At 33.1% G+C, this 23645-nt stretch overlaps 1 protein-coding gene across 1 annotated transcript in view; it reads left to right on the forward strand.

The window, feature by feature from the left end:
• Positions 1 to 22292, forward strand: part of LOC134244278 (guanine nucleotide-binding protein G(o) subunit alpha) — a 25751-nt gene extending 3459 nt beyond the window's left edge. Inside the window, exons 3-8 of the mRNA XM_062726538.1 lie at positions 7110 to 7251; positions 10482 to 10642; positions 11948 to 12076; positions 13016 to 13145; positions 14016 to 14169; positions 19864 to 22292. Of these exons, the coding sequence (XP_062582522.1) occupies positions 7110 to 7251; positions 10482 to 10642; positions 11948 to 12076; positions 13016 to 13145; positions 14016 to 14169; positions 19864 to 20051 (904 nt within the window). The 3' untranslated portion in view covers positions 20052 to 22292. The remainder of the gene's footprint in view (positions 1 to 7109; positions 7252 to 10481; positions 10643 to 11947; positions 12077 to 13015; positions 13146 to 14015; positions 14170 to 19863) is intronic.
• Positions 22293 to 23645: the final 1353 nt, after the last annotated feature.

A 23645-nucleotide genomic window follows, 5' to 3' on the forward strand; every position in this document is an offset into this window, starting at 1 on the left:
ACTTTGTGAATGCAGTTATCTTATTATCTGTCTTTTTGTATATTTGTATGTCATACATTATTATGTTTGTGTCGCTGGCTTATTTATAAGTGCTTATTAAAACTGTTTTGTGTGTGTCAAGTTTCCTTTGTAATTTTCCTACATGAATCATTTGCATCTTCTCGCTTTCCGGTTGCATTATACAGAGCTATCATTTCCTTCTAAACATGAATGACACTTGTGTACGTGAGGCCACAAAGGGAAATTCTAACTTGTGTCTGCTTGTTTTCCAAAGGACATTGTACATCCATCCATTTTATAACCCCTGCCTTCCTCGGGGGTGTACAGTGATCGGGATGTCCATACGTTACGCCTCGGGGGTGTACGGTGATGGGGATGTCCATACGTTACGCTTTGGGATACCCAACTGTTGCATGCATCTTCTCCTTTGTCACTGAATAAAATTTTAATGACTATCACAGATTCTGATGTCATTGTGACCTCCAATTTTATTATTTTATATCGACTTCGTAGTTCAGATTTCCCAAAGCAAAACATGTCCATTGTTATTCTTTCTATAATATCGGGACTACCCATCTCTTATTCACATTTCCTTTTAAACCATTACTATTTTTAATGATACTTTCAAGGAATCTTTATTACAAAGTGCCACTGTGACCTCCGATTTACTTGCTTGATTGGACAGAAATATTACAGTTCTTCCATAGAAATCATGAACACTGTCATACTATCTATATTATCTTGGGTGCTAATTTCTTTTTTGCAGCTCCTCGTATACCTTTTAGACACCTATTTCAGATTTCCCGTAGCAGAACATGCACACTGCCACTCTGTCTATATTATCTTCGTTACTCATTTATCTACAAATCTATACCACTGAATAAAATTTAATGTCACTTTCTCTTTATTCCATTGTGCACTTTATATTTTGATCAGACAGATGTTTGGGGTTTCACATAATAAAAAAGACGTTAAAATATGAAAGCAGCGGGTTTCACTTTGTGAGCTCACTACCGGTTACAGCACGGGCACTGGAAGTTATGTAAATATATAGTGAGTGTATGTATAAAAAAAAGAATATTAATCTTTTTAGGCAAATTGGTTTTGGGGTATTGTATAAAAATAGCCTCGATTAATCGTTCAGATATAACTTACTTTAAATTTATTTACTTTCTCTCTGCTGTCCCTTCGAAGAAAAAGATGTTTTTATACCCCCAAGTGCCTAAGAATTTTAGATTGCCTTACTTCCGCATTTATCCAAACTGAATAGAAAGGTAAGTTCTGATTGGTCAATATCATGCACATATTATATATACTATACTAATATTCTTCATTATTCCTAGAAATTATTTGTGAAAAGGCTAAAATATATAAACTGCAACTAACTCTTCAATAAACGTTGAACATACCATGACAAATAAATTGTTTCTCGCTTATATGTATATTTTTAAATTTTATTTTATTATTGACCAATCAAAACTTACCTTTTATTCAGTTTGGATAAATAAAAAGGCTAGCGAAATTCTTAGGCACATTAACTATAAAACATCTTTTGTACAAGGGACGGCATTGAAAGGAACCAAACAGTAAATATATTTAAAGTAAGTTATATTCACGATTAATCGCGTCAAGTTTTCTGAGAAAGGCCTACAATACCCCAAAACGAATTTGCCTCTGTCTTACTCTTTTGGTTATACATACACTCACTATATATTTACATTAACTTCCAGTTTTTAGCACCTTTAGTTTGCTCATGGTGTCGGTTCACAATATTAATTGCTTACAATGGATGATGTATAAAAATAGCCTCTCTTTATTCTGTATATTTTAAATTTTTAACTTTCTCTCTTTCACTCGAAAGGCATTGTTTTGCCGTGTACTTTTCATTTCCATATTCATTTACATGTAGTTACTTTTAAAGCATATTCTGTTAAACTTTAGTCACAGACACGAAGCAGATTTAGGATACTGGATCTAGAAACAACTGAAATAGTGTGTCATATAAATTTGCTTTACATGAATCTCTAACTTTCGCTTTACAATCTCCGTGCCAGTTCCATGATCCTAAGGACACAGCTTCATGTTTTGTACACAGTTAATATTTTTATTATGATGATAATCTTCATTAGATTGATTAATCATACATTTATAAACTCTGGCTTTGTTCTGTCCTGCTAGGATCAGCGAACACGCAACAGTTTTATGTGGAAAGAACCAAACATATTACAAAGCATTTTTAAAGTATGTAAAAAGCTAGTAACTTTTACTATCAGCAATCAGTGAAAAAATTGTTAGAGTTGGAGAAATTTCGATATGGAGAGCAACAGACAGACGAATTATGTTTTCTCAGCAATAGGAGTAATAGAATCATACTTACAGGTAAATCTCACTTCGTTATAAAAATTATATTGTATACAATAAGATGTATGTCTTACGTAATAAAGTGAATTGAATCTTTAAATTTAATATCTGAAAAGAAATCAATAAATATTGGGAAAACGCATATTTTCCCTTGTGTATTTATTTGGAATGGATTACACTTAAATAATAGTACACAAGTTACATAAAGTTTCTTAAAATTAATAATGAGGATTAACATTCAATTACGGGACTATGAAGTATTTCTTTCTGCAATTTTTTGGGCAATGCACAGAAATTCACAATTCAGTTTTACCGTAGTTGGTAGGCCATTTTATATATTTTCGTATTAAGACGTAAAAAGGAAGAAATGTCACGTTAGGATGCCGATATTTGTGCCATATGCTCAAACAAAATACTTTTCTTTCGCATTATTAATGATTAAATCGTACACCGTTGCGGCAGTATTCTGAATTTAATCACGAGAAATATAATGTCCATTTCAAGTGCAATATGAAATGATTACTGTAAATACTCTCGTTTTACGGATATGACATAAATAAAGATGGTCCTTTTGCATTATTTCATCATTATTGAACTCCTGGCATGTGTTCGTCTCATAATGAACTGTTTCTGTTATGTTTCGTATATAGTTTTTTTATGGACTCTCATTTATATAACACACTTGATTACATACAATAGTTAAACAAATCTGTGAATTTTTGAAGGAAGTTTGATATGTGTCATGTACATGATGTAACTAACAGAAGAATTTACAGGAAAGAGTATCAGGATGAAATACTAGACACTAATGAGAGGGAGTAGACAAGACATCAGCTTGTTACAAAGGTCATCCTGAAAGAATGAGTTTCACGACTGGGGATGCTCACTCCTCCATGGCACCTGATCCAACCTCTGATGTTTTAGAGGTCCGTGTTTGCTCTGCATCAAAATTTACACTGTTTAATGGACTTTTGAGCTTGAAAAGTGTTCGTTGTATCCATATATTTCTTACATTATGGAACAAAGCAGCCACAGAGTGCAGTGAAAGTGTGCAGCGTGTGTCGTATTTCATTTCCTTTTACATATGATAAGCATCACATTATAAGAGTGAAGTAATAATACAAGTGGCATGCTCAATGACGGCGAAACCTTCTTTTGAAACATGATAAAGTTATTCATATTTGGGTGTAGTTTGTTTTTGAAAACTTACCTTGATATTGGAATATACATGTAGAAATATCTCTCCATATTATTTGTTGTCAACATTTGCAAAATCTCGGTTATAATTTTGGAGATTATATGGTAAACCCGATGTTCTATATGTTCTATGGCGTGGGCATTCGATGAATTACATGAAGAACTTATGGTCAGCATATGGTACTTACATGTAACTGGATCTCAGTCATTGTAGATTTAATATGACAAACTTTTAGTCCCTGTATTGTAGGGACTCGATAACTTAGTATGTGTCCGTCTCGGTCTCCTTTAGAACTTATTTTCTGTTTGCTGTGGGCCTTGGTCATTGGATAATTCGGTGACTAACTTGTCCCGTATTTTGTGGGCATTCGATGAAGGTCGGTTATTGTAGAATTTTAAATGATTCAAACTTTTTATGTCCTTTAGGACGCGCTCATTCGATAAACCTCGGTTATAACAGATTTATGTAACGAATTTATGTTCAGTATGATTTTCGCCTTCTCTATATGACGAACTTTTTGATCTTATGGCGTTGGCATTCGAAGAACCTCGTTAATCGAAGAATATCTGTCTTTGCTGAATCTTTGACATACTGGTGTCTTCTTAGTTGTGGGCATTTAGAAAACCGTTATGTACAATTTTGTGAAAAATTTTCATATCTTGCAAGATTTTACTTGAATGTAGAAGTTATAAAGATTGGGTGTATGGGGTCATAAGTTTTTACTATTGTACAAACTTTTGTTTTCCGTAAGATGAGGACATTTGGAAAAACTCAGTTATTGTAGAATTATCTGACGAGAATTAATGCAAGTCTGGGTTTTGACAAATCTTATTTAAGAATTTGGTGACGCAGGAGATCTTATTTCGTCCCATTTTATATGGACATTCGATGAACTTTGGTTATTGTAGAATTTTGTGAGGAAATGTTGCGTCCGAGTTTGTTTCGGACATTTAATGTTCCTCGTTCGTAGTAAAATTCCGTGACGAAATCTTGGAAGTCTCAAAAATTGATGGCAATCGATTGATTGGTTGATTGTATAATGTGTAATTGTATATTGTTTTATGTTCGATTCGAGAATTTTTTCTCATAAAAAAGGTCACCGTATACCGGTGAAGGGCTTTACTCAGCGTTTTGGACCATTGAGCATTTATTTGTGTCAACATCTAGCAGGACACGGGGCCTCGGGTTTTTAAGGTCATCCGAAGGACCTGCAACTTTCACTTCATAGTCTGGGCACTGTACACTGTACATGTATGTGGTAGTTTTTGATATTGTAGAATTTATGTGACGAGTATGTGGTGTCTCGAATGTTGTATTCATTCGGTTAATTTAGAATATTAGTTTTGCGTCCAACTTGTCCGAAGGTTTTGCAATCAAATTTATGTATTTTTCTGCGATAAAATTAAAACTTTATTTCTTTGTTACTCAGCATCTAAGATCCAGCAATGACCAATAATCTTCGTGGGGTTAAATTTTCGTTGTTTTCGAGGTATGAAGAGACCCACGAATATATGACAACCACGGAAGTGTAAAATTTCAGATGCATTACTACTTAACATTTTCCAAAAACGAAATGAAATCCCCTCAAACCTCGAAAATTTTACCCCACGAAAATATGTGATTTTTCAGAAACATAAATCCCAATGCAATAGGACAGTTTCTACATCCACTTTACTTCGACTTTTGGTCAGTCTTATGATTACAATTCTCTGCGATTCCCATATCATACACCATAAATACATGTATGTTTCAACCTTGTGGATCGATTTGATACACATGCAGAAACACCTAATCAGCTACGCCATACAGCTCCATCGATTTATAACACAGATTGGCCCCCATACTGTGATTTCTCAACACCCAATCACACGTACATGTCTACGAACACGTCAGACTGAACCACTTCAGATTTTAATGGTGTCACGTGAACCAGTAGGGAAACAGCAACTCAACTAAATTTAGATTTCATTAACAACAATTTTTATGTAAGGTGTGAATCATTCTGCAGTGTCTTTGTGTCTTTTTAGCATGACGTGCATAACATGTTCACATGACGTATCAATAAAACATATACGTAATTCCTAGTACCTAAAAAACAATGAGGAATTACTTTTGATGAAGGCGAGGGATTGTATTTAGGCTAGAATGAACAAAATAACAATGGAAAACTCGTCGATAAATTGAATTATGCAAATTCACTTTTTAATCTCAGAACTCTGCGTACATGTATACTGTTTTTCTTCCGCTTGTGATGAGTGCGATTTTTAAATACTTAGAAGTAAAAAAAAGAAGGTGATAGGGCATGTTCACTGGCACTGTGGCCATGATTGAACGCGACTTGGAAAATCTGTCATACCCAATATTGGCTTCAGCAAAAAGCTCATGGAATGAGGGAGGCATATATATGTATATAGGATTATGTTTTATGTTTATAAGCACTCAGTTCACTAAGGTTCTCGCTGGCATTTACCGAACGTTATGTTCAACGTTATCAACAGAATATCATAATAGTTTTTTCAAAGGACAAGATGATTCATATGAGCCCAAACATAAGTAATTCATAACTTTTCGATGAAAAAACAAAAGAATAACTTTCGATCGAAATAGCAACTAGTTCTGCTCCTACAAAAATATCCCAGTCACAGTGGCGGACTCGTGTCTCGGTAAAGTAGAACTGCTGGTCGATCGATCTCTGGGCATGGAGTTGGCCTCGATCAATATTTCCTCGCAAACATTAAAACGCTAAAACCGGTCTCCAATCGCGCTGTCTAAATAGCAGCTAAATAAGGCTATATAGGTCCGCGGAGACTGCAAATGAACATCTTACTGGGCTGTTTATTTTTAACCATTTTTGTGTGATATTTACTCCTAAAACCTGACCAAATTTGTAAATTCTGAATGAAGCCAGCAGTTAAATGTCCTCATAACTACAATAAATTTTGTAAGTAGGACAATGAGGACAAAATTATTACACAATTATAATATAAAAATAAGGAGAGTGTTGAAATAGGACTCCAACTCGGAAATATGGAGATGATCAGGAAATCACAAGCTGTAAACTCTCCAATCGAAATATTATGGATTTAATTACTTTTTACTTGTAGTTTTGGCATGTTGTAATTTTTTTAATTTACCAATTGGCAGTAAATAGAAAATTTACATCATTACTGCCACTCGGTAAATTCAAAATTTATAACACGACAGTATGTTTTTAACGAAAAGTCTGCACCTTATTCTCTATTTGTCAGTTTTATTTTATTGGCAACTGTGTTATATTAATTCCATAATAACGCTGAGATGGACAAGATGGGTTTCCAATTCTCGACATTTTTGGTCATGTGGATAATGGTAGATAAGAGTCTTCTTTGACTAATGCTTGACCTTGAGAACAAAGTTTATTTCAGCATCCATACTTAAACACATCAAAAACACATATAGCCCGGGGTCCCCTCAATATTAAACACAGATTATCATATTGTAAATTTCATATACTAATATATGGAATTTCCATTGTTTGATATTGTTTGTAACTGGTGTTTTATTTTTGTAGAATTATCCATGAGGGAGGTTTTACTCCGGAGGATAATAAACAGTACAAGCCCGTGGTTTACAGCAATACAATACAGTCGTTAGTAGCCATCATACGGGCCATGGGGGCACTACATATCCATTTTGCTGATTGTGAACGAGAGGTATTTGTTTTAAAGCAAAATGTACAAAATTGTTGCATATATTACCAGTTTTTGAAAGTTTCTTTTTCGTATTCATAGTAAAAAAAACATTGTTTTTTCAGCATGTCAGAATGTATAGAAACAAGATTTGTTGTGCATGATGTACAATAAAATGATTTGTCCCTTCTTAATTCGCTTACTTGCAGTATGTTCCCAAAGACTTCCTGCAAAATTGCAATGCGCGTTTTATACATTCTCCCTATGTATTTTCAAAACACGTTTGTACACGATAGAAATAATTTTGGCATAAAGTTTAAATCTAGACAAAATAAATTAAAAGGTGTAAGCGTAATAGACTCCTCTCGGTTCGCTTTATAAATCCAGCACATTTTTGAACATGAAGAGTCGCAATCCAAATGGTGGGTAGATAATACATGGTTAAAGACAAAGGTCATGTGAAAGGCATCAATGATGTACTTAAGGAAAAAATTATCAATATTTCTTCCTCTGTACATCAAGGTAAATAGGGCGTGGTCATGTGTTTTACTGAAGGAGAGTTTATTCCAAAATATTTTTCATGCGTTCCCCGTAAAAACGGTTTGGTTAACCAGATTCCTTGCTGCACATACATACGGCTTCCCCGTTCATTATTTAGCAGGTCTGAAATATAATCACTTCTTCTCTCGTGCCTCTTAGATTTCCCCCCATTGATCGCAATTCCCAGATAAATAACAAATACATGCACTTTCATTATAGAATCATGCTGAATCACCACTAATAGAATTCTTTACAGATGTAGTTCTGAAATTGCTATATAGCAGGTGCGAAAATTGACGTATTCAAAGAAAGCTGTTTATTGTTTTGTTTTGCACGAATTAGAAGTAATTTTCCCCAAAAGCCTTAATGATAATTCTTTTATGATTTTTTCTTATGTTTGTGCATAATTTCTAAATAGGATTACACTTGTATGCATGCACATCATCAATCGGCGGAGTAGCTTTTAGCAGCCAGCTGTAGACTGATTGAGATTTCTTACGTAAATTTATTGTCAGATATACAAATCAATGAACAGCAAGGCATACTTGGCACAATTTAGAATGCGCGGGAGATGTCAACTGGTAACTATAGTAACGAGAAATCATTCATTACATTGGCCTCATTCACAGGTAGCACTGTATAGAGCATGCGCGAACAGTAGGGAAGGGGCGTGGTCGCTGTGCCATGTATTTCCGGGGGATTGTCTGTAGAAGCATTATGATTAAATACAAATCAGTAGAAACTAAGAAATTTGATAATCAATGTCAATTATTTAAAAAAAAAACCAGTATTATAACAGATATATAAAACTGAAGTTTACAAAAATATACAGTACATGTAGCATTCATGTATAATTATGCCCCCTTCGAAGAAGGGAGGGCATATTGCTTTGCTGCTGTCTGTCGGTCCATTTAGTTTCCGTTCATTTTCTTCATAACCGTTGCACATACTGAAATGAAATTTGGTATGCAGGTATATCAGATGAATAACTAGGCCAAGTTCTGTTTTGGGTACGATGGCACCATAATTGACAGAGTTATGCCCCTTGGACTTAGAAAAATTCCATATTTTTGCAGTTTCCGTTCATTTTCTTTGGAGAGGTTGCACATATTGGAATGGAATTTAGTATACAGATTAGTCAGATGAATATCTAGGTCAAGATCTGTTTTGGGTACAATCGCACCATAATTGACAGAATTATGCCCCTTGGACTTAGAAAAAATTCCAATTATTTGCAGTTTCCGTTCATTTTCTTTTGAGAGGTTGCACATATTGAAATGGAATTTAGTATACAAATTATTCAGATGAATATCTAGGTCAAGTTATGTTTTGGGTATGATCACTCCATTTTTGACAGAGATGTGCCCTTTTGGACTTAGAAAAATTCCAATTTGTGGGGGAGGGGCATAAGTGTTTTACAAACATCTCTTGTGTTTTATTAAATTCAGTCTCATTAACATCATTATATGCTCATTAACATTATTTTATAAGTATCAAGTACATCTATTTTATTTTAATACTTTTACTAATTTTCATTTTGGCTAAAAGGGTAGAGAATTCTAAAACAAACAGAATGTTTTTATTTCTCATGAGCCTTGATCATGTTGATACAAATCCTGGATTTGATCAAATATAATTTCTGAATTCTGATATATAATAGATTCCAAAATAAGTTCCTCTAGATCTACCGTCTTTTTTTCTCATTCTGTCTGACTCAGTACGTTACTATTTTGAAACACAAAACAGTAGTATTATCCTCACCTGGACATCATGTGTAATGCTGTAAATGATTAAGGGCAACAGTCCTTAGAAGCTGTGTGAATGAAAAGATAATAATAATTCATGGACAAAGGAGTACCTGTAAAAAGTTATATTGTATCTTCAATGTTTTAAGATCTGCAGACAATGATTTTTTTTGTACACAAAACACCAGTTTTTGCATTGGTTTTCTTTGAAGTCTCTAGTGGATTTTTAGAACAATTGTGTTTGATAATGCCTTGATAAATAAATTTTAAATATATAACGGTTACTCATGTCTGCTTGGTTTTAACATCATTAAGAACACTGACTTGAATTTTATAAAAAACAAAATTCTTAATTTTTTATTGTGCAAACGAAACCGATTTGCATTTACACTTAGGGAAAAGTAGCCCGTATATTCAATTTTCGGCAAAAGACATCTCATTCAAGGGTTTGAATTCTTTTTCACGAGACAGTGTTTTAATATTTTGAAAGGGAAACACATACATATGACCAGGAAATTTATCTGCACCGATCAGTTCCTTGAGAATTCCAGACAAAGAAGATTCTCTCTAATAACAATCACCTGTGAAGAGTTATTCCTTTCTTTCTCGGCGAAGTAAGGGTGGAGGGTGGTGTGAAGAGTAGTGTATGGTTGGTGAAAAAAATGAACATAAAACACCCTTGTGCTGTGAAAGCATTTGTAATTCTTAATGTCTTACAAAAGATACGCTTGAGAATACACACAGAGTACACATCTCTTTAACAAATTATCAGTTATACACGTGGAAACATTTTGTTTGCAAAATACAGGGACGATGAACGAAATATTTCAGTTTGTGGAGATATATATTAAAATTCTGTGAAAATATGAACATCTATAAAAACATGCGGTTTGTTATAAATTCATTAAAAATAAAAACACAGAAAATCTTAAAATTATTTTACTAATCTATTTTCTTTTGTGTTTCCAGTCAGACGCAAAAATCGTCCTGGATGTTATATCTCGAATGGAGGACACAGAACCCTTCTCGGAGGAACTTCTAGCGGCCATGAAGAAGCTATGGACGGACACCGGAGTCCAGGAGTGCTTCGGTCGGTCTAACGAGTACCAACTAAACGATTCTGCAAAATAGTGAGTATAAATCGGCATCAAAACAGGAAAACAGTTAGAAGTGTATGGGGTGTCAATACTTGTTTGTTTTTTTTTACCACTGTCCAGTGCATCTAGCTTGTTTTCATAATACTTCAATTATTTAGTCCGTAAATCTTAAAAAATAAGTGAGAGAAAAATGTTGGTAAAATGTAAACAAAAACTAAAGATGATAAATATAGATACGTACCGATACAACCACTTGTTTTGAGTGGAGAGAATGCAGAACACACACTAGCTGTATTGCTAGAAATCTTATTTTACAGAATGCGTGGCGCTCTCCAGTACAGCTTTAATAAATAATTTATTTCTGACAAGAAACATCTCTCCTCTTTATTTCGTTAATGCCTACCTAGACATATGTTAGAGCCGTGTAGTGAGAAGCATTAGAGCGATATTTATATTGCCATTCGCATCCTCGTCTTCTCTGTGTATTCTCTCATGAAAAGAATGAGTCAGAGAGAAGAAAGTCTTTGGAAACTTAATTTTACCTTACGTCTTTAATCAGAAAGCTCTGTGTCTTAAATAGCAGTAATTATAGTATTTTTTAAGTCCGTTTATATGATATCTCCTATTTACTAGTGTTAATGGTCCTTAAAAATGAATATCATGCTGTACTGAGTAGCAATGCTGCTGACTTTTACCATTATTAAGTGATTTTTAACTGGTTTACAGCTTTCTAGTTGACTTTTGATGATTTTTAACTGGTTTACAGCTTTCTAGTTGACTGTTGATATACTACTTTAAGTGATTTTTAACTGGTTTACAGCTTTCTAGTTGACTTTTTAATACAATTTTAAGTGGTTTTTAAGTGGTCGCAACTTTCTAGATGGCCCTTTTTATATAACACGACTAAGTGGTTTATAGTTTCCTAGCTAACTTCTTATATACCGTTTAATTTTAAGAGGTTTTATCTACTTTACAGCTTTCTATATGATCTATTTATATAACACCATTAAGTGGTTTACAAATTTCTAGATGACTCTTCATATACCATTTTAAGGGGGTTTTGACTGGTTTCTAGATGACTTTTTATATACCATTTTAACTGTTATTTTTACTGTTTACAGCTTTCTAGATGACTTTTTATATATCATTTTAACTGTTATTTTTACTGGTTTACAGCTTTCTAGATGACTTTTTATATACCATTTTAACTGTTATTTTTACTGTTTACAGCTTTCTAGGTGACTTTTTATTTTCCATTTTAACTGTTATTTTTACTGGTTTACAGCTTTCTAGATGACTTTTTATATACCATTTTAACTGGATTTTACTTATTCACAGTTTTCTAGATGACTTAGATCGCTTAGGAGCCAAGGATTACATGCCCACTGAACAAGATATACTACGAACCAGAGTAAAGACCACAGGCATTGTCGAAGTTCATTTCTCTTTTAAAAATTTAAATTTCAAGTAAGTTCTTGTTTTTATGTTTGTTTGTTGACCTTATATATTTCGTATAATATATATATAATATATAAATATATTATACGAAATATTCTTTTTTATTTTTACAAAAAACTTTTTTTTAAATAGATGATAACCTGAAATATACGATTCCAAAAGTATTGTAACACATTTAGGTCAAGTTCAAAATTGATAGTTCTTAAGGTACCTATAGGTCTTGTCACAAGAAATACACCTGTGAAACATGGAAGCCCAAATAAATAACTGTTCAAAACATGACCAAGTGAAAATTGGTCAAACTCAAAGGTCAGGGATCACAAATTTATACTGAAGGAAATGTCTTGTCATAATAAAAAAAAACGTATGAATTTTGAGAGCCCTAGCATCAACTGTTCAAAAGTTAAGACCAAGGTCATTTTTTGCATAAGTGGGTCAAACTCCCAAGTCAAGAAATCATTTATTTAAAAACCCCAAAAATGTCTTGTTTCAAGGAAAAACATATCTCCAACTAATCAAAGTTATGGATAATTGTCAATGTTTTCGTGGACAAACAGACAGAGAGACAAGGAGACAAACAGACGGTAATAAAATAATTTCTTAGTTCTTTACTTTCAAATAAATTAGTTGAATCTTATTTTAAGTATTTGGTAACTTACAGTAAATACTATAATCCTCTGAATAAGATAACCTTCCTACTTCCTTATAAGACGTAAGTCTGCTTTTTAGCAACAGCCAACATTGCTTGACAGTGGATGATATCCAAAAAGTATTGATAGTGCAGAACCTATTGTTCAGTTATATTTATTTTTAATAATATTATTTTTGAAAAAAATAACACATATATAAAAAAAAATATTTAATGAAATGTTGCACTTCATTATGGGGCAAAAACGAATTCTTTTGTCCAGTGCTGTAATATAGACCTCTGTGTTTTTACTTGCGTAGATTATTTGACGTGGGAGGACAGAGATCAGAAAGGAAAAAATGGATTCACTGTTTTGAGGATGTAACCGCCATTATATTTTGTGTAGCTATGAGTGAATATGACCAAGTTCTTCATGAAGATGAAACAACCGTAAGTAAATGTACCATTCAGATCTTGGATCCATTCCTTTCTACATGTATTCAAAGTTAATTGTCTTTTCCTGAAACCCATTGGAATCTACAACATTTAACCCCTGAAACTCGCTCGAAAATTTGTTACAGTGCGGTAGAATAAGAACTTTCAATACACAAGGAAACCCAAAATTAAAAAAAAATATCCGATTAAATGCAAGAAAAAAAATAAATATTTTTTAAATTGTTCGTTTAAAATAAATTTGTGAAGTCTCCCTTTCGCAACATCTATTTGCCTAAACTGCTCTTATGTCAATTAATAACACTAGTTTTTGAACTGCACACTAAACTTGAGAATGGCAGTTATTTCTTATTTATAAAAATAAGTGATATATTTTCTTATTTGATAAAATGCGGATATATTTACCTCTAATAGTAACGCAAAAATGAGGAGATTATTTTCCGTGTTATTTTTTAATTTTTAAAACAACCTGTAGTTTAAATTTACCTATGTACAGTGTTTTGTGGCATAATGAATGTTCACGGCATTTGCTGATAGCACTGTAAAAAAAAAAGAAGAAGCTTTGTTGTGTTTCTTGTTTACATGCAATGTGACAATTTTAATATCTCGTGCGATAAGCATTTCATTTTCTCCTATCTAATGGAGGAAATATTGGCCAGTTATATTGTAAACATTAAAGTCATTTTATTATATATAAGAGTCACGAATAATATGTTTAGCAAGTGAATAATCTAAAATAGGTAAATTTAACATATTTGAATTGAATATTAAAAAAACAAAAATAAAAAAATAAGGAAAAAAAAGAGAGAAAAAAAGAAAGAAATAATGAGACCCATGTAATAAGATTGTATATCATCTTTTTTTCAGAATCGAATGCAAGAGAGTTTGAAATTATTTGATTCTATCTGTAATAACAAATGGTTTACGGATACATCAATCATCCTTTTTCTCAACAAGAAGGATCTGTTTGAAGAAAAAATAAAGAAATCCCCTCTCACTATATGTTTTCCTGAATATACCGGTAAGTCCTCCTGATTAAATCCCTCCTCACTATACGTTTTCCTGAATATACCGGTAAGTACTCCTGATTAAATCCCCTCTCACTATATATGTTTTCCTGAATATACTGGAAAGTTCTTCTGATTACACAAAGATCGGACACCCCAGTAGCTCTGAAACTATAGCTTTAGTTTATATTGACAGACACCATAAAATTTTTTGGAGCGTGCAGTTCTAAAGCTATTTGTAAAAATGTTCTAAGAGGAGCAAGTTTTTGCTCCATGTGTGATATTTGAACACATACGAATTTAACTTCTATTACAATTGTCTAGGAATTCATTTGCACTCATAAATATATAGGGAACGAAATATACTATAAATACATTGATTTTTAAATCTTAAAGTAAACTAACATTTATTTAAATTTATCGGCGAAAATTGTAACATTTGTTGCTGAAATTTAACTTCCATAACAATTTGCTTCTGTAATTATTCCACCTCCTCCGCCCAGAAAATTTAACGCGATGCTTATTCGTGCAAGATTTCAAAATTATGTTTTTCTCTGTTTACTCTCGACATCATATAACGAACAGGTCAAGGTCTGGTTTATTGCATAATCAGGAATCATATAAAGTTTATGAAGTAATTAATTTCCGTATCCATACCTAATGGGTACTTCGACATTGTTGTAAATTTTTTACCAAACCAGATACAGTGCAAGTCTTTTTCCGACGTGTACTGCTACGTCCTTCATAACATCATATTGCTCATTTTGGTATTTGAAGCAACTTTTTAGCTCACCTGAGCCGAAGGCTCAAGTGAGCTTTTCTGATCAAAATTTGTCCGTTGTCTGTCGTTGTTGTCGTAGTCGTTGTCCTTGTTGTAAACTTTTCACATTTTCATCTTCTCAAGAACCACTGGGTCAATGTCATCCAAACTTACCATAAAGTATCCTTGAGTAAAGTGGATTCAAGTTTGTTCAAGTGAAAGGCCGCACCCTTTTTCAAGGGGATATAATTATGAATTAGAGAAAAATTAATGGCATTTTAAAAAAATCTTCTTCTCAATAACCACTGGGCCAGGAAAGATGAAACTCATGTGGAAGCATCCTCAGGTAGTGTAGATTCAAGATTGTTCAAATCATGACCCCCGGGGGTAGGGTGGGCCAAAATGGCCGATCAAAGTTTTACATAGGAATATATAGGAAAAATCTTTAAAAAATCTTCTTCTCAAGAACCACTGGGCCAGGAAAGATGAAACTCATGTGGAATCATCCTCAGGTAGTGTAGATTCAAGTTTGTTCAAATCATGCCCCCCAGGGGTAGGGAGGGGCCAAAATGGCCGATCAAAGTTTTACATAGGAATATATAGAAAAAAATCTTTAAAAATCTTCTTCTCAAGAACCACTGGGCCAGGAAAGATGAAATCATGTGGAATCATCCTCAGGTAGTGTACATTCAAATTTGTTCAAATCATGACCCCAGGGTAGGGTGGGGCCAAAATGGCCAATCAAAGTTTTACATAGGAAAATATAGGAAAAATCTTTAAAAAATCTTCTTCTCAAGAACCATACAGACAGGAAAGATAAAACTCATGTGAAATCATTCTCAGGTGGTGTAGATTCAATTTTTTTTAAATCATGACCCCCAGGGGAAGGGTGGGGCCAAAATGGCTGATCCAAGTTTTACATAGGAATATATAGGAAAAATCATTTAAAATCTTCTTCTCAAGAACTACTGGGCCAGGAAAGATGAAACTCATGTGGAATCATCCTCAGGTAGTGTAGATTCAGGTTTTTCTGAAGTTTGTTCATATCATATGGGGCCAAAGTGGCAGATCAAAGTTTTAGATAGGGATTTATAGGAAAAATCTTTAAAAATCTTCTTCTCAAGAAGTGATTAAGACAGGAAAGATAAAACTCATGTGAAATCATTCTCAGGTAGTGTGGATTCAAGTTTGTTCAAATCATGACCCCCGGGGCTAGGATAGGGTCATAATGGCTGTTAAAAGTTTTACATAGGAATATATAGGAAAAATCTTTAAAAATCTTCTTCTCAAGAACCACGGGGCCAGGAAAGATGAAACTCATGTATAATCATCCTCAGGTAGTGTAGATTCAAGTTTGTTCATATCATGACCCCCGCGGAAGGTAGGGGCCAAAATGGTTGATCAAAGTTTTTCATAAGAATATACAGGGAAATCTTTTAAAATCTCCTTCTCAAGTACTTCAAAGCCATAATTAGTGATATTTACATGAAATCATCCTCAGGTAGTGTAGATTCTAGTTTGTTCAAATCATGACCCCCTGGGGGGTTAAGATTTAAGCCCCTCTCCAAACTCAGTAAACTTTCATTTCTGATCTGATATTTGCTTTTTCCTAGCCGGTGTGCTCAGGTGAGCGCTATGGCACCTGGGCCTCTTGTTTGTTATACATTTATACCCTGATAAGGTCTTCTTTTCGTAGAATGACTTAATTTATGATAAATGTCTAGTGATTGCTTGTGGATAAGTTAATAAATCATTCGAGCGACAATTAAAAAATAAAACAGTCAGTAATTTTTTTTCTTTGTATCAATTAATCGGATTGTTTTGCTTCATTTTACGAAAGGAATTATTCTAGGATTTGTGCTCAATCGTCATGTTTTTCATGAAGTCAATATATCCATGGATAGCCTTCATAAAAGGACTATATTTGTATAGTAACCCCTTGCATATACGAAGATCCCATTTGAAATGAGCTTATTACTGATTTCATGAGTATTCCTCAGGCAAATGGCTGTACGTGTTGCTTTATTCTAATAGCAACACATTTTAGCAATACATTTTTAAAATTTTCTGTGAATATAGTCTATATATGTTCTTTAATTATTTTTGGATATATTTTATGACAATTTTACTTGGTCTTTAACCAGTCAAAAGTGCTATTTTCCATATTTACGAGGATGTCATTTTCTGCATAAATAAACATTTTTAAAGTATTTTAATTTTTATATGTATGTATGCAAAATTTATAGGCCATCATTAAGAAACTTTAAAAAAAAACTTAAAGGGACAAAACATTGATTTTACTTACATGTATGTTAATAAAAACTAATAGATACTGTTGTTATTTACACAATTAAAAAAAAAAACAAACTTCTAACAGCACTCTACGAGGGGTAATCAAAAAGTTCGCGAACTAATTGAATAACTTCCATAAAAGAAACAATATTTAGTTTCAGTGTTGATTATATTTTAAATTAGTCTTCTCCGATTTTAATGCACATCTGCCACCGTTCTGCTCATGCGCGAATCACGTGATATAGGCTGTCACGTGACCCCCTCCGTGGCGTCAGTCACAAAAGCTGACATTAAGGTTTTTCTGAGTTTTATATTTCTTTCCATGTAAGTTAATTTTTATAACAAGAATAGTTCATTTGTCAGAAATGGTCAAATCTCGGCAACAGAATGGATGGATAAGAATATCCTTTCCAAAAATAAGTATGACTACCATCAAAACCCAAATCTGTCTCGGAAGAGACGTTAATTCAAGGTGGATAGAAAATGGGTGCTTCCTTTTTATCACATCTAATATGTTTAAAATCTAAAGTAAACGATATTTTAGGTATTTAATAGTTATATTATCGTTGAAATATTCTACAATTTTTCAAAGTGTAAATTGGAGGTCTTTGATAGCAAATTGCTTTTAACAAATCTCTTTTCAAACATGCTTTCACTGGGCAACATAACAAGTATCATTTTTAACCATCTGCCTTCCATCACACAAACGATCAATCCAATCATTTATTGAATTTATAAGAAGTCATTTGTCTATATAAACTGTGTACAAATTATTATACGCTTATTCAAAGGGATTTCTAAGATACATAATACCATAATTTTTATAGTTGTTTGTTGAACGAGTACGACTGAGACAACCATTTTTCGTCACAAGTGATCTACATTGTGACGTCATTTTCACATTGTGACGTCACAAACAAGGAACAAAACTTTCTTCATCATATGCTATTTATAGAACTTGTGTATGGCTATGTGTGTACCAAATTTTTTTTATAATCTGAATGGTTTTGTAGATATAGAGATAGTTCGCGAACTTTTTGATCACCCTCGTATTCTTAATTTAACCAAAAACACGTTAACAGGTGGGCGATTAAAAATCTACGATGTAATATTAAACAATTAACACCGGAAATTGATTCATTTTGAGCCATAATCTGCATGCGACATATATTAATTCCAAAGTTATCCTTCAATACTTAAGGTATTTTGCTGTCAATTTTTACACGCTCGCTTTTCAGGAAAGTCAATAGTTTACGAACTGCAGTGTTTTCCATTTAAAGCAACACTTACATTAATAATTCTTATAGTAATTGATTGACAAGACCCCAAGGAGTTGTGTAAACAAAATCTTAAATCTTTCATCTTTTTCTAATTTAGGCCAATATAATGAAACGAAGCAAGTGGAAGGGTTATTTAAGCAATTTGACATCGAAAATTATTTTCCTTCCATAACGGATAAAATCTTTAGAGAATTATCAAAGGAGAAGAAATAATTACCTGTATATTAAACACTCAAGGAATGAATTTAAAAATTAGCCAAGTTACATAGAGCGAGTTACAGTGTGCTCTATAGAATAACGTGATAGAACAGAGGATATTCTCAATGAAATCTGTTACCATTTTTAAATCTTTCCCAGAAATCTTTGTGCAATAATGGCGAATATAAAAGCACACAAAACTTAATGTGAAAATGAAGTTCTTGCAGAGGGATAAAAATATATATATATTGAATCTTTTCTGCAATGGCCTTTGTGAAAAGATTGCACCATTTAGACTTTTAGACTGAATGTCCAACTAAGGATCACAGCAAGTGGTTTTTTTTTTATTTCCCCTTGTAAAAATCATCTCTGCCCCATAGGAATAAAAAAACAGTCAGTACAGTAGCACAATTAGTGCCCATCGGAATTCTAACTGTTTTTGGAAAATTTGGTCTCCGAAAAATCCAAAATTGTTTCACATATAATGAATTTGTTTAATATCTGAGCAAAATTAAATAAATTTTATTTCAAACAAAAATTCAATCTGAATTTTACTTTTTTCCATGTTAATAGACACATATACAGCAGGTGATATACATATCCTCCGACTCCCAATCTTTAGACTGACCGACTTACACAGGAAATAAATTTGAAATATGCATTTGTTCCAGGATGCAACAAACCAATTATCATAGTATTAGTTGCTATTTTCATACATGTAGTGTTTTTATGATGGCCCAGTGTCTGAGAGGGTGTGTAGTTTGTATCCGTATTTCTAACAAGAATTTAATTACGGTTTCCTCTTTCCAACGGATATCCAATAATTGATATTTTTTTTCACATTACACACTTACACACTGGTATTCCTACGCCTCATTGTGTTACATCAACGTATGACGTAAGAAAGCCAAATGGAAATCAAAAAAGTAAAAAAAGAAAACAAAAACTTGGATGAAAGCGTGTGATGAAGAAATTTTACATGTAAATACGTTGTGGTTGCATAACACTTTATCCATTTCTTTACGCGTTTTCTTTCCTTTTGTTATCCTTTTGCAAAGGACCGATATAGAATGTACAGTGTATTCGTTAGATAGTAATCATATCCAAACAAACAAAATGTTCAGATATGCATGTTTTCACCTATCAACATTTCAAACTAATATCATTCAATTTTGTAGGAAACCAGACGTACGAGGAAGCAGCTGCCTACATTCAGGCCCAATTCGAAGCGAAGAACAAAAGTTCAACGAAGGAAATCTATTGTCACCAGACCTGCGCAACAGATACTAATAACATCCAGTTTGTATTTGATGCCGTAACTGACGTCATAATCGCCAATAACCTGCGTGGATGTGGCTTGTACTAGACGGAGTCGAACTTTTTGCGCCTTTCTTGGACGTAAAAACTTTTTGTTCAAGAACAAAATCAAGACCATACAAGAGAACATGGACTGTCATTATACGGAATTGTTGTATGCCTGATGAATCTCACAAAGGCTTGATTCATGTGCAATTATGTTAGATGCGAGTGTCAAGGACAATTTTGTTCACTGCCTGTGGACACTCGGATCTTTACATTGGCAGAATTTCAAATTTGAACGATTTTGCTGCTCACAACATATGAATATGTACATGCACACATATATTATTGAATGCATAATGTAAGTGATAGAAATCTTCACAAAGTGATAGGTTAGGTTTATTCAATTGAGTGAAAGAAAGAGGCATTTCATAGCTCGTCAGCTGAGAGGATGTTTTACCATAGAGTCAAAGTAGATTTCCAGTTTGTAACCATGGTAAATGTATAGTACTATGCTCTTGGCCTTTTGATTGCATACCTTAGTTAGTATGTCAATAACAGATGACAGAGGTCAGAATATCATTAATCCATGGCTAATATACATCCAACTTGGTGTAATTCGTATCAAAGGCTTTGTGATTATAATTATTTGTATATGTCTATTTAAAAACAGAATGTCCATTCTTCGCTGAGTTTTTCTCAGTTTAAATGAAAATTTATTAAGTTTTCTTTTTACTAGAAAAGCAAGGCAGAGCTTATTAAGAATATCTTTCAAACAGCCTTTTTCTGAAAAGTGAACACTTGGAAGTGTTTGCTTAGAATTCTTTGTATTGTCGTTGTGTAGGTCAATTCACGTTTGAACGAATGTGTCTCCTCTGCTTGCTGTTTAGCCATCTAGTGAATGTCTGTGTTATTTATAAGCAAAGGGGAGAAAAACAATTTCCCCGTGAAAGCCCGTTCAATTTTCCTCGTATGTGTGGTATGAAATAAGCGTACTTTGTCATGAATTTAATTAGTAATTAGGATATGCTTTTTTCCAGACATTTCCGGTCTTTGCATGGTAACATGCACTCTGTTGCTTTTTTGCATATTGGGACCATGTAACTATAGCAACAGGGTCATGTTTTGAATTTACTCGTAACCCTTTGAAAGTGATATTTGATCACTGACGAACTGGTTAGAGTTTATGTTTGCTATTTCACAAAATACTAAAGTTGTGGATTCTTTTTGTATTTATAAATGTAAAGATTCCAGAATACTTTCCTTGTGGAATGGCAAACCAACATTCTCTTTGCCAAATGAATTGAATATATCGTGTTATGTGTTTATATAAGTGCTGTGTTAAAAAAAGGCAATGGAGTAATCTTCCATTTGCTATTTTTGATTGCCCATCACAGGAATATTTGTGACTATTTTACGTGTACTGTGTGTTTAAAAAACGCATAAATTGATCCTAACATACCTTTTTATTTTTCAATCAATATTGTTATTGAAATAGGCCACAGCATAATAAGTATAGAGAAATCTTAATTCACATGTGGGGGATTCCATATTATTTTGTCAGGGATTACAGACTTATTTTTTCTCAAACATAGCAAACAGCGGGGTTAATTTAAATCATTTGAATCTTTTATAAAGTGTGATTTATCCTAGTCAGTTTTTGAATACTTGTAGTCAATTTAACACACAGTTCACAGATCAATTTGAACATGAATTAAGCTGATATTTATATTGGTGTTGTTTGTCATAAAAATGAGCGTGTCGAAAACGGTTTCGTTTCCTTTTATCTAAGCAAATGAGCCGTATTCGGTAGATTTTTAACGTTCTTTGTCGCATTGAAATGGTTTCAATCTCTAGCTTGGGAAAAACTGATTGAAATTTGGCTTCATATTGATATCATTTCAATCCATGTTTTATTGCTATGTGTTGACATGTAAATCAGGGTTGATGCTTTATCAACTTTTTGGGTCATGTGATTTTTTCCTTGGTCATGTGGTCAAATTGAATTTTAGCTTGATATTCTACGTATGTCACGTGATTTTGTGACAGCTACTTGATCATTAAGTGTTAAATTGTCAATGGTATATATACATATATATATTAATATATATAATTGTGAACTTTTCATTAGAATAAACAAGACAAGTGTAGATCTGTTCCTTTAATAAACCGTACCCTGTATTGGGCCCCATTACACTCAAAATGAGGCTTCTTCGAATCATTCAACCGTGTATCAAATTACTATAAATAGAAATGTCTCTGTGTAAAACTCCATTTATCAAAATAAAGTCCTAGTATTTATCACGAACAGACTTGATTTTCTTTGTTGCACATGCGAGTGTTAGATTTTAAATTATTTTTTATTCTTGAATTTAGTAATGATAATGCGATAGAGACGTTAAGAAATATATCTAAACACTAGAAATACAGGGAGGGAGTACAGATTCAAGGGTAGTCCGATCCTCAGGTTCATAAAATAAGCAGTTAAGTTATTGAAAATGCTGACAAAAATATGTTTGAATTCACTTAGTAATGTTTATTTTATCCACATTATTTCTTCAAAGATAATCATAATAGTTAATCATATTACATAAGGAATATTAAATTTAAGCTTATAAAGGAAAAGTAAATAGATTCACCAACCATGCTTTTCTAAATTGAAATTGATAAATATATTTTAGGTTAAAAAAAACTAGAGACACTTGCCATATTAAGAAATTTGCATTTTTTATATACTAAGTATATACTTTTATGTCCACTATTTTCTTTAATTACTGTAAAAGACAAAAAAAGTGTATTTAACAAAAACAATTGTGCTTTCATTGCAAGACATCACAGATCACTTGGTTTCTAAGGTTAGGATCTGATTGTTAGGCCATTATATACACACTGCATTGTCGATGGATTTTTCTGTTATTGCCCGATCATGTCAAGGAGCACACAACTGAAGTGAACCGGTCGGCAGGGAATGCTCACTCCTCCACGGCACCAGATCCCACTTCTGATGTTTTACAGGTCTGCTCCACTCAATTTTGTAATGTTTAATGGACTTTTAAGCTTGAATATTGTTCGTTATCTCTACACAGCTCATTCAAGAAAAACGAAACGTTTCTCAAAAACTTTATTTTACTTTTTATGAGTACAAATGTTAACTTATTATACACGACCCTTTCTAAGACTTGAAGAAATCAAAGAGTCACGTTAGGATGGATAAATAATTATTGTTTCTGAAATATATGGCAATAAGAAACAGAATTTCAAGCTCAAAAGCTCATTAAACAATCTGACGCAGAGCAAACACGAACCCCCAAAACATCAAAAGTAGGACCAGGTGCCAAGAAGGAATGAACACTCCGTGCTGATCGGTCACATCTGCCGTGTGCTTCTTGTCATGATCGGGAAATATAACGGAAAATCTGTCGTCAATTCAGTGTTTTAATAATTGACTAACAATTAGTATGAAAAACGTCAGTCGGCATTTGACTCTGAGAAATTGTATTTGCTGACAAGGTCAGTGATTGACCATAGAACTTACGAAAATATGCCTTAAAACGAGACTGCTAATATTCTTGTTTCATCAACTTGTTTGTCAATAATTTACCTCGCTTTAGAAAGAACTATATGCGGTATATTGCATATATTTGCCCCCACAAAAGTCAAA

This window comes from Saccostrea cucullata, unplaced genomic scaffold (genome assembly GCF_032062105.1).
Source record: "Saccostrea cucullata isolate Sc308-1 unplaced genomic scaffold, CSIRO_AGI_Scuc_v1 ctg277, whole genome shotgun sequence".
In the NCBI taxonomy this organism is placed as follows: Eukaryota; Metazoa; Mollusca; class Bivalvia; order Ostreida; family Ostreidae; genus Saccostrea; species Saccostrea cuccullata.